The 12302-nt window shown below is 40.9% G+C and overlaps 1 protein-coding gene across 4 annotated transcripts in view; it reads right to left on the reverse strand.

Moving 5' to 3' along the window:
• Positions 1-12302, reverse strand: part of ADCY5 (adenylate cyclase 5) — a 191735-nt gene that overhangs the window by 78687 nt on the left and 100746 nt on the right. For all 4 annotated transcript variants that reach the window (XM_083488660.1, XM_083488662.1, XM_083488661.1 and 1 more), the window contains one exon: positions 2282-2431. In XM_083488660.1, the coding sequence (XP_083344786.1) occupies positions 2282-2431 (150 nt within the window). The remainder of the gene's footprint in view (positions 1-2281; positions 2432-12302) is intronic.

Raw genomic sequence — 12302 nt, forward strand, 5'->3', positions numbered from 1 at the left:
ACAGATGAGCCAATTAACATGCCTGCTCTCTATTTAACAACACAAACACACATCTCTTCTAATCTCATATAAACAAAATGAAGCTATCAGTTCTGCAGTGAATGGGCAGAATCATGGATATTTTCCATAAAGCCAGCCTTTATCCAAGATCCTATTCCACTCAGTAATTAAGCAGGCCATAATCCATCAGATTTCTCTCCAGTTCCAATTTAACACCCATTCATAGAAGTTAGACTCTCCAATGTTAGCAACATCAAAAGGTAGCTGTTTTAACGGAGTTGGTGGTGCACAGAATGCATGTTGACTGTGCATTGTTTGTGGCCATTCCACGAGCCCTATGTAGGCCAAAGGAAAAAATATCATTCATGAAATTTGGCTTCATTTATTTGTTATAAATGAATATATATATATTTGTTGCAAATCCAATTTCTAATACACGTTTATGGCTTCAGTAACTATGAAGAAATGACAACAAGTGACTTGCATCCAAGTTTTGTATTTCTTGTGTCAAATGTGAAGGTTGAAGATCAGAACTCTCTACTGATACTGAAATGTATGGGCATTGTCCTGCCTTCTTCTGGCTTACAGTCCCAGTGGAGGCCAGGTTAACGCTGATAAGAAAGAAGCCATATTCTAAAAAGCAGGGTCACAGCAAGGCATGTCCAGTCAAATCCAGCCAGATTATGGGCTGGGTAATTTGTCAGCACCCTGGAGAACTCACACCAGCCAATGCTTGCTAGGACTCACTTAGGAAGGGCTGTTGTCTGAGCAACAGGCTGAAGCCTTCTGAAGACTCCTATTAGTCCAGTCATCCCTGAGGTGCTGTGTATTCTTTTAAGGACCATTGCCCTGTTCTGCAACTGCTGGCTCCTATGGCTTGGAGGCAGTGAAGAAAGAACTAGTGTCCTCGGCGATGAAGAAGTCCAGTAAACCCACATTATCTTTCACTCTGAGTCTGCCTCTGAGCTAGATAGGGAATTGTGGCCAAATAATATAAGAAGCACCATCTCGCTACTGGAAACTCGTGTACTTTGCTACTTTGCACATTACAACAAAAGCATGAAGATAATCTTCTCCATTGCACTACACTACAATTGTTCATAAAGTGTGCATCTGGGAAATTTTATGGGCCCAAAGTACATGTGTTTAAAGATGCATAAACATGCATGGATGCCTTTCACATTTTAACCGTTTGCTGTGGAAAACACCAGTTTCATATTCTCAGTAGTGCATTTTCTCAGTCCCTATATGAGACCAAAACAACCAGAGCAGAAAGATAGCAAAGTAACACATTTTACTCAGGATATTAAAAAAGCACTAAAATCTTTATTGTGTACATTAGAACCAAAAGGGTTCAAAAGGTGACATATGAATCACTGACACCTCAGTTTCAGAAGTAATTATTGCATACTGGTGAGTCTCTAAAAGTGAATTCCAAAGGCTTGTAGCCAACTAAATTCTATTCAGAGTGGACCCATTGAAATTAATGAATCTAAATTATTCATGTTCATTGACTTCAATGGGTCTACTTTAAGTAGGACTAGGATTAGATGCAACCCCAGTTACTTTTCTGTATTTACATTAGATGGAGTTGGGCAGCTGGGTACAGGATAACAAAACATGCATCTATGCAATGTGGGTGGAATCAGACTTAATTTCTGTCTATAGATGTATCATCAGTCCTCTTTAGATTATTGACAATTTCCTACATGCATCTTAAAGATGCTCTCAAATTAACTAGATTGCTCACAGACACTCTATCATGAGCCGTACTTACAGAAGAATGCTACTAATTAAAGCTGATGAAGTAAACTAAAGTTCTGTGATAAGACTGGAACCAGGAACACAGTTTTGGCAAACTACTCGGTGCTACAAATCAAAATGTTCTCAGGAGTAGGATATTTTCTCAGCTCATGATGGTTACCTCCCTCACCCCACAGACCACCTACTGATTTCTCCTAACCTGACTGATATATTAAAGCTTTTTGGGTCAGACTTGGGCTTTGCCTGAGCAACGATCACAGCTGAACCTTGGAGATCATCATAGTCCTGGGAACTTTTCTCCTGCAGCCACAAACGGCAGCAAAAGCCAGGTCTCTATCAAATCACAACTTCAATCAGAATTACTTGAACATTCTGTATTCTTCCTATGCAAGACCTATATTGCCACACAAAAAGCCCGGAAATTTGTTCACCACAAAAATATATAAAATAAAATAAGATAATCAAGCTAAAAAACCCCTCATCCTTGAATGTATTATCATCATCATTTTTCTTTTACCTGTTGCTGGTTTTCTCTCTGAGAATGTAGACGAGCTTGAATGCATTCCCTGGTCTCTTGAAATGCCTGTCTCTGGGACACCTCAGCAGGATAGTGTGTGCACACACCTACAATGTTCGTGCAGATGAAGATGAGGATGTTGGACACCAGCTGCATAAGAAATAGTGGAAGGAAAGAAAGACAGAACTGGTTACAGTCCAGAAACCAGGGTAAGAATAGCACCAGATCCAAGGCCAGAATGCCCTCTTCTGAACCATATATGTAATCATTGTCTTCTGCTCCGAGCAAATTATCTTTATGGAAGTCAATAGCTGCAGAAAGAGTAGCAATATTTATCCTCTGGTCCTGCTTACAGAAGAGGTCACATAGGCAGCCAGACACAGGATATTTTCCTGTTGTTTTGGTTAACAGATTTGAAGATACCTCTTGCCTGCTTTAAAATATGGTCATACACACGGCAATAGCCATCAGCATCTGAGTTCTGAAAAGTTTTAAAGAATCCCATTAGGGAGATGAATAAGCACCTAACTCAGAGATGGGCAAATATCCCAGTCTTTCCACAAAGAAGTCCACTTTTGATTACTCTAATCACACCTCATTTCAGTAATGTAATTTAAGGTAGTGACAGGTACAGGGATCATTTTGTGCAGCTGTTGTTTTGGACTCCAAAACCCTTGCCAATCAAATCACTCAGAGATCTAACGTAAGATTTATATCTTTTTTTCTGCCCGGCCCTAACCTAGTCTACTGACAGGCATACATATATAACTACAGTGGTACCTCGGGTTAAGTACTTAATTCGTTCAGGAGGTCCGTTCTTAACCTGAAACTGTTCTTAACCTGAAGCACCACTTCAGGTAATGGGGCCTCCTGCTGCTGCCGCGCTGCTGGAGCACGATTTCTGTTCTCATCCTGAAGCAAAGTTCTTAACTCAAGGTACTATTTCTGGGGGAGCGGAGTCTGTAACCTAAAGCATATGTAACCTGAAGCATATGTAACCCGAGGTACCACTGTACACTAAAATTTGTTGCCATAGTCTATACTTAATGGCTAATCTAAGCCTGAAGAAAAATCAGGGAAAAATAAAGCTAGTGTGACAATTTGGAGGAACTGATTGGTTTCTGATCAGCAGACCATGGTGATTCTTGCACACATATCTCAAAAATCCTTGGGAGTTGTTATATCACTTATCCCCTACCTCTCCAAACCCAATGAGATGTTTAGGCAAAGTTTAAGTAATTTAAAGGGGCTAGTATGTTAAGAACAGTAATGAGGAACCTTCCAGATGCTGTTGGATTCCAATTCTCATCAACTCCTTTCTTTAAAAGTAGAGCAGCAGGTGTCTCTTCCCAAGTTACTGGTACTTCAGTAATATTTCCCTCAAAACTGGTTTACAGCCTGACAGCCAGCACATTAACTACTAAATCAGTTGTGATGTTTGACTGCCCTCTTTGCACATCTGCAAAGACTTGAAACCAAAAGTGGCTCCAGATGACAGAAAAGTGTTTGCATAAAGGGCTGCAGGTAGTTAAGATAGGGGAAAGCAAGCAGATTCGGCTCTTGCATACCATTTTTGCTTTTAAAGGTCAGATCTCAGGCTCAGGCAACAACTTGTAGCTCTGCAATATAATTTTTCTGCCCTCTCCTCTGCCCACAAATCTGCTCTAGAGGATTGCGGGGATGGAACCTAGAGCAGCTTTAGGGGGTGCTATGTGGCAGATGATGTGTGTATATTCATGTGGTTTTGAAATGAGTGGTTTTTTTAAATGCTTCTGTTTTGGTTTTTAATACAGTGGTACCTCGGGTTACTGGGACGCGGGTGGCGCTGTGAGTTAAACCACAGAGCCTAGGACTTGCCGATCAGAAGGTTGGCGGTTCAAATCCCCGCGATGGGGTGAGCTTCTGTTGCTCAGTCCCTGCTCCTGGCAACCTAGAATTTCAAAAGCACGTCAAAGTGCAAGTAGATAAATAGGTACCGCTACGGCAGGAAGGTTAACAGCGTTTCTGTGCGCTGCTCTGGTTTGCCAGAAGCAGCTTAGTCATGCTGGCCACATGACCCGGAAGCTGTACACCGGCTCCCTCGGCCAATAAAGCAAGATGAGCGCCGCAACCCCAGAGTCGGTCACGACTGGACCTAATGGTCGGGGTCACTTTATCTTTTTACCTCAGGTTAAGTACTTAATTTGTTCTGGAGGTTTGTTCTTAACCTGAAACTATTCTTAACCTGAAGCACCACTTTAGCCAATGGGGCCTCCTGCTGCCGCTGGGCCGCCGGAGCATGATTTCTGTTCTCATCCTGAAGCAAAGTTCTTAACCCAAGGTACTATTTCTGGGTTAGCAGAGTCTGTAACCTGAAGCGTATGTAACCTGAAGTGTATGTAACCCAATGTAGTACTGTATACCTCATACAGCAAGTTGACTAGGGAAAACAGGGGTACCGTAGTTAGGCAGTTCTGGGGAGTCCTGGAAATCACTTATAAGGGAATATGGAACATATGGAAAGTGACAGTCGGTGGGTGGGGGCAGTTGGGCCAGGAAAGGAGAAGAGAATGGTGGGCTATTGAGGAAGAAAGTGTTGTTTTGAGTTTGTGAAGCAGTATACCTGGTGAGGGGAGCCTGCATTCAAGTTCTGGCTGTGGCTGTTACAGATAGATGCAGAAAAACGCAGTGACAAGGGACAGAATGGTTGTAAGATGAAACACCCAGGCGAAACTGCACCATCATTTGAGACTGGGGGGGGGGGGGCAGGCGGCCCTCAAGGAACTAAGCTGGGGGAAAGGACCACAGTGTTAGTTCATTTTACCAGAAAGGATACCGACTTGTTAAGGGCATTTTATGCTAGAGAAAGTTATACCTTCCTTCAATCAAAATTGTTTTAACAAAGGGGTTTGTGTAGGCTTCCAAACTCCTTTCTCAGATTTTGAAATTTTGATTGTGGTCTTCTACCTATTGCACTATGTTTAACATAGACTAGTTTCTTGAAGGTAAAGTGCCTCTGCTTAAAAGTGTTTTATTTCATTGTTCCTTGGCAGAACCTTAGAAGGACATTCAGCCTACCGAGTTGCCCTTTTAACATATCCTTAGACATGTATTTCTTTAGAATGCCATTAGCGCATTGGCACTTCATTAGAACACTTTAATCTTGGCCTGCTAACGTTCAGATGCCTTCAATTATTGTGCCCAACTGCATAAACGTTTCAACATTCGTGGAATCTGCGATGAGCTCAGAATTTTATAAAATATATGATGGATGACTATAATTATTAGCACTTACTGATATTTGCATATATGGCATGAGAGCTGAAAATAGGATAGCCTTTCCCCCCCTTCCCTCGTATTTCAAAGTCGCGCTTCAACTTCTTTGACAGAAAGGCTTTTAATTTCATTCCAAATACTCCCACTCCCAGAAACATGCTTTCTTGGTGAGATTCAGCTGTTAGATCACAGCAAAATATTATTTCCACGCAAATGAGCTATGGAATTTATATCCCATCTATTCACAAATTTGATCTTCAAAGTGGCTCACATATATCACTAAAACAGTATAAATCAGTTGGTTACTTGGAATAGCTACATTTGTTCTGCATTTTACAGAAACAGAAACTCAAAGGCAATATTTCAAAGTACATTAAAACAATATATAAAGATATGAAGAGGAAAATTAGGAATAAATATACAAATTTCATGCCCATTTTATGTCTGACCAATTATCTGTCTTAAGTTAAGAAACTTTAGCTGTAATCATTGCAAGACTTAAAGACTGGGAATACATGTCACACTAAGCCAAACCACGGTTTAGCAGGCCTATGTGAGTAAGTGGACTCCTAGAGAAGAACTGCTTTGCTTCTCCATAGTCTTTTTGCTACAAACCAAGGTTTTTGCACAGTAAGCCAAAGTTTTGCTTAGTGTTTTGTTTAAACACATAGCTCATAGTTAGTCTGGAGACAGTTTGTTCCAAAGGCTTTTCAGATGTGCAAGTGGCTGATCTGAATTTTATAAAATCCAAGATGTAAAGGTAGAATTGTATGGATGGATAGATTTGAATATTACAAAGCAAAGAAAGAAGCTTATTTTTAAAATTGTTAATACTGTAGTTTAAAATTAATTTATGCTATTTCAGTAATGTAACAATATAATAGGGACACGGGTGGCACTGTGGTGTAAACCACTGAGACTTGGGCTTGCCGATCAGAAGGTCGGCGGTTCGAATCCCTGCGACGGGGTGAGCACCTGTTGGTCGGTCCCAGCTCCTGCCAACCTAGCAGTTCAAAAGCATGACAAAAAGTGCAAGTAGATAAATAGGTACCGCACCGGCGGGAAGGTAAATGGCGTTTCCATGTGCTGCTTTGGTTTGCCAGAAGCTGGCCACATGACCTGGAAAAACCGTCTGCAGACAAGATTTAAAGAGTGGGAATAATTTTAAAGCATGACAGGAAATGATCTCATGCTCAGCATGGGATACATCTATTCAAACCACATTATATCCAGTTATTTTGATTTTAATCCAGTGATTTGAGTTTGACTTAAATGAATATCATCTTCTTTGTATTATTATTATTATTATTATTATTATTATTATTATTATTATTATATACAACAGTGCTGATATTCTAAGCATAATAAATTGACTAACATCTAAAAAAACAAAAAAATTGTTTTCTGATGATACAATTTACCTTAAGTAAATTATTTACATATTAGGTGTTGATGTTCCGCCTAATATGTAAATTCTGGATGAAAGTTAAGATGGTTAGTAAGAGAATGATCAATAACAAAATATTGCTAGATGCTAAAATAATGTACTAAAATTCAGTCAGCAGATCATATCAAAAACACACCACCCATTCATTTCAAACCTTTTATTTGCTTCAATATTTGTAATAGCAAAGAGAGAGAAATACTAAACCATGTATATGTAAAGAAATTTGGCAATTACTGAAGCTCAGTTGCCTAAGCAAACAAAAACCTAAGCTTAAAGAAGAGAAGTCAGCACAAATAAAAATTACTATAGAGTAGTGTTCTTTTACTAATTATAGGAAGAGAAAAATCATAGTATCAATGTCATATAAGGGTGGGGTTTTTTGCCTCAAAGTTTTATCTTTTTATTCTTTTTGTATAATAATAAATGTAAAACAGTATTAAAAATGTTCATAAGCAACAGTAATGGATCAAATCAAACATCCTAAAAACAGAAAAAGCAGCCTATTTAATGTGAGAGATTTTCTGACTGATTGCCAGGAATAAATAAAGCTAGTACAAGATTATTAAATGCTATTGCATTAGCTGTCAGATGCTGTCAAATATGGACTTGACTGTGTATCAGCTGCGAGAATCCGTTAAATGCTGGTTGTTATTTGTAAGATGCTGTAAAACGTTGGCAGCTGATTCTGAATATCAAATATTTGTTGAATATTCACACATTCACATATTTGCTAACAAAATTCACACAGCAGAATGGATTTTAACTCTTGTGTAGGACCGCCACTGAAAACATGTAGCTTCTTAGTACAAACTTTGCAAACTGTTTAATGAGGAATAACAATTTCACAGAGAACTCTAAAAACTAGTAAGCAAGAAGTGAGCAACAGCAGATTACAGGATGTGTTGCAGACTGTTCTCCTTTCCTTGTACAGATTGCACACACAAAAAATCATCTTTCTGCATACATCTTTAAATGTGTAAAACTGACAATATGGTAATTCATTGCCCTACAGTATCTATTTACGCTGAATTAAACCCAATACCACCCTGCTTTGTTTATAGCTTTCACATGCTATGAATTTTCCCCCTAGAGCCCATATATTCAAGCAATCAAAGACCCATAACATGGGAAGGCATTGGCAAGTCTTCCCATCAACACAGCAGTTAATTATAATGAGTTACTCAAGGCACACAGCATTATTGAAAAACTACCCTCCATGTCTCTCGTGCCTTTTACACACCACCTAAGAACAGTGATTATACAAATCACTCTACTGTAATTCTCTGCAAAGTCAAGGTGGCAAAGTACCCCAAAACAGTCTGAAGTAGCCATTCTTGAAACAGTATATGTGTGTGTTTCATGCAACGCTTGACTAAAGTGAGACAAGAGCTGAAAGTCTTATAAATCAGCTTTCTGCCCCCCTCCCGAGAGCAAACAATACTAATTCTCATCATCGTAAAGGGATGAAATTCAATTAGGAAACCGAAGCTGAGATTCCGAAGGGAATTAAATGGATTCTGACTCATTTCTAACGTACCTATAACTAAAAATATTGCTCAAGATTAGCTACGAGTGAAATACAGGAATTGCACCTGAACTAGAAAAGATAGGGGCACCCAAGGATTTTTAAGAAAACAAGACTTTTTGTCAAAAAATTACAGAGTGCACTGGTAGTCATGTTATTCACACGACAGCTGTACAATTTAGCTGTACATAAATGTGATCTCCCTGCAATCTTCACTTGGCTAGTCACAACCCTACAACGTCTGAAGTTTTTCTGCTCCCTAAAAGGTATCTGCCCTTTCTCTCTTTGCTGCACCTTATGCCTAGAACTACATCCCTGAACAGGTATCCCAGGTATTAAATTACCGTATTTTGCGCCCCATAGGATGCTCCGGCCCATAGGACGCACCTAGTTTTTTTGGGGGGGGAAATAAAGAAAAAAATTTTTATTTCCCCCCCAGGTGCGGGGCTGGAAGAAGCAGGTCGGGGAACAGTGGGAAGGCACTCTCTGCCTCCCCGCTGTCCCCCGAGCTTGTGGGGCTGGCGATGGGGAGAAGTGCGCTGATCCCGGGACTGCAGGCAGCTCTGCGCCGCCATCCGGAGCGGGGCGGGACTTAGCGCCCCGCTCCCGGTGGCCGCGCAGAGCTGCGCTGATCCCCGGACGGCAGGCAGTTCTGCGCCGCCATCTGGAGTGGGGCGGGACTTAGCGCCCCGCTCCCGATGGCCGCGCAGAGCTGTGCTGAGCCGGCGACTGCAGGCAGCTCTGCGCAACCCTCGGAGCCGGTCTCCCGAGGGTTGCGCAGAGCTTCCTGAAGCCTGGGTGCGCACCGACCCCTCTCGCTCTCCAGGCTTCAGCGAAAGCCTGCATTCGCCCCATAGGACGCACCCAGATTTCCCCTTCATTTTTGGAGGGGGAAAAGTGCGTCCTATAGGGCGAAAAATATGGTACCTACCTACTTTTCTTCCTTCCAGTGTTTCCTCAAAACTCACCTTTCCCAAGTTCTTTGGAATAATCCCCTAGAGCAGTGGTTTTCAACCTTTCTGAGTCCACGGCTAACCTGTGGGAGCCACTTACATTCAGGTTCCATTGCGTGTAAGGGGGAATTTCCCCTTTCCACCCCGCCTTCTTTTGGGCGATGTTTTTGGCAAGCGCCTAAGTGGGAGCACACATGCCGATGGGAACCCAAGCAACACTGCTGCTTTGCAGAGCTGAGCTGACATACTCCACATGGTAGCCCCAGCCTGCCTTTCCTGAAATTAGTGTGCACATGGGGAGGAGAAGGCAAAACAAGATTAAGATCAAAAGCAGAAATGTTTTGTTATTGTGGAGAACGAAAGCGAGAAATGCAGCGCTGGACACACATGGAGACATGGCTCTTTTCTGCAACATTCTCCCTTTCCCCGTAAAGCTGGGTGACTGTTAAGGGGGGGGGGAGTGTTGCCTGTGGAGAGAGGTAGAGAAAATAATCACATGATTATTTTGTTTTCAGAATAAAATCTGCATGACTGATGTCAAGCAGGGCAACAAAAGCATATGGAGTCTCTCTGCCTGGGTCTGAGAAGGTATTGCATTCATTTGAAACAAGGTGCTTAAAGAAACATTTTCAAAAAACACACCAGAGAAACACAGGGCATTGTTTTTACAATCCCACCAACAAAAACATCTGATATCCCTTCTCTGCCAGTTGGGATAAATGCATGTACTAGTCCTCATTTTACAGAAGTTCCTTTCATGCATGAATCATATGAAGAGGTATCATGCATCAAAAGAGGAAGCTGCTGTGATCAGAGAGGCCAGCAGTGACCTGGACCCAGATTCAGACCTGAAGGACCATTGTTACCAAGTGGAAGCCCTGAGCACCACCATTAAACTGGGAACCCCCAGCACCCATATGACAACAACCTCTGAACCAGAAGCAGAGACTGCAGCCCCTGAACAAAAGTTCAGCAAGGGGCCAACACACCTGACATCAACACGGGTAGTTTATAGATTATTTGTTAAATTTTTATTCCTATCCTTTCTCCAAGGAGCCCAGGGCAACATACATGACTAACCTCACTCCCATTTTGTATCTTCACAACAATCCTGCGAGGCAAGTTAGACTGACAGAATATGACATAAACCAGTGAAATCCACGGCTGTGTTTTTGAAGCAAACATTTTTGTTGCTGTTGTTACTTTGCTCACAAAAACGACTCAAGGCGACTTACAGTAACACTGAAACACTAAAAACAAGTATGACAACCAATCAATAAAACCCGAAAAACACTACTGCAAAGATAAAGGACAGGTCTTAGGTCCTATCCCATAAAAGAACCTGCAAATACACGAAACACTTCAAATTAAGGGCAAAAAGCCTGGATAAAAAGGTAAGATTTTGCCAAATTACATTTGTATCTAATTTGCTTTATTTTTTCTCCAAGGATACTTTCTTCAAAAGATAGAACTCTTTCATCAGTTTCATCCTGTTGCTTTAAAAACTGAAATGAATAGGTAGAGTAACCCTATTATGTAGTAATTCAGAGGAAAAAGTCTGGTACTGTACAGTCACCACAAACAGCGAAAGACCATCTTGTGTCAATATGCTGCACCGCTCTGCTACATTTGTATTTGATTATTCAAACACCAGATGCCATTCAACAGACAATTATAGGCAGAAAATATGCTTAAAAGAGAGATGGTGTCAAGATAACCTCTGTTATTATCTTACCTGTGACATGAATAACAATGCAAGTTATTAAGCTGCAGAAACTGGTGCAGGAGCAAGCAGATATATTTTCCACTATTCAGATTCATTGGATGGTTATGAATTCCAGTATTATGACTATCCACTTTCTCTACACTGTGCACCATTTTATACATCTGCACAAAGTCCACACATTATTTTTTGTCTAGATTAAAAAGCCCCAAAGGTTGTAACCCTTCCCCATAGGCAAACTGCTTCAGCCACTTGATCATTTTGGTTGTCCTTTTCAAACCGCACCTTTCCCCAACACAACAACATACTTTTTGAGATATAGGGACCAGAACTATACATAGTGTTTCAAGCTCTGGTTGCAGCATGAATTTGCATAAAGGAATTATGATATTGGCAATTTTATTTTTGATCCGTTTCCATTTCAGGGCCTTGTTATGCAGAAGTTATGGACTGCAATTTTGGAATACCCTCATTACAGACACAAGTTAAGTGGTCAAGTCTTCTAGAAAAGTTGGCAGATGAATCAAAGGGACATGATACCAAATATGGACCATGGACCTGAAGCTTAGTCAGCGAATTTAGCAACGGAATCAGCTGCAAAATAAAATAGAAAAAATATGGAAAGCTCCATTGCATTACTGCTGCCCCCTTTAGTTTAACAATATATATACTTAGAAATAATTATAAATTTTGACAGCAACGAAAATTTCCCATTGAAAGGAATTTTCTCTTCTATTGGTTGCCTGATGTTTTAGACCCTATAGTCTTCTAAAATAATGTTCTACTCCATATTATACAGTGCTGTCCACTATCCAGGATTAGCGTTGAAAGATCAGGAAACAGATTTCTTGCCAGTGTTACCTTGCCAGCAAGGTAACATTGTCATGGAGAGATACAGCACTGTGGCTGACGACTTTGAAAGGATTCAAGGCTCTCCCATTATTCACTTCTTGTACTTCTAATTGATTTCTCTTGACAACCAGTTCTGCTTTCAATATCTTTCCCTGATAACAGTACTCTAGAGGTACAGCTGATATGAAACCTATCCACCAGTGGAGTAAACTAGCAGGCTGCCTGCACATGGTTGACCTCTCTTATTGCGACTCCTGAGAAATTCC

Source organism: Podarcis liolepis (assembly GCF_965112155.1).
Source record: "Podarcis liolepis genome assembly, chromosome: 1".
Classification (NCBI taxonomy): Eukaryota; Metazoa; Chordata; class Lepidosauria; order Squamata; family Lacertidae; genus Podarcis; species Podarcis liolepis.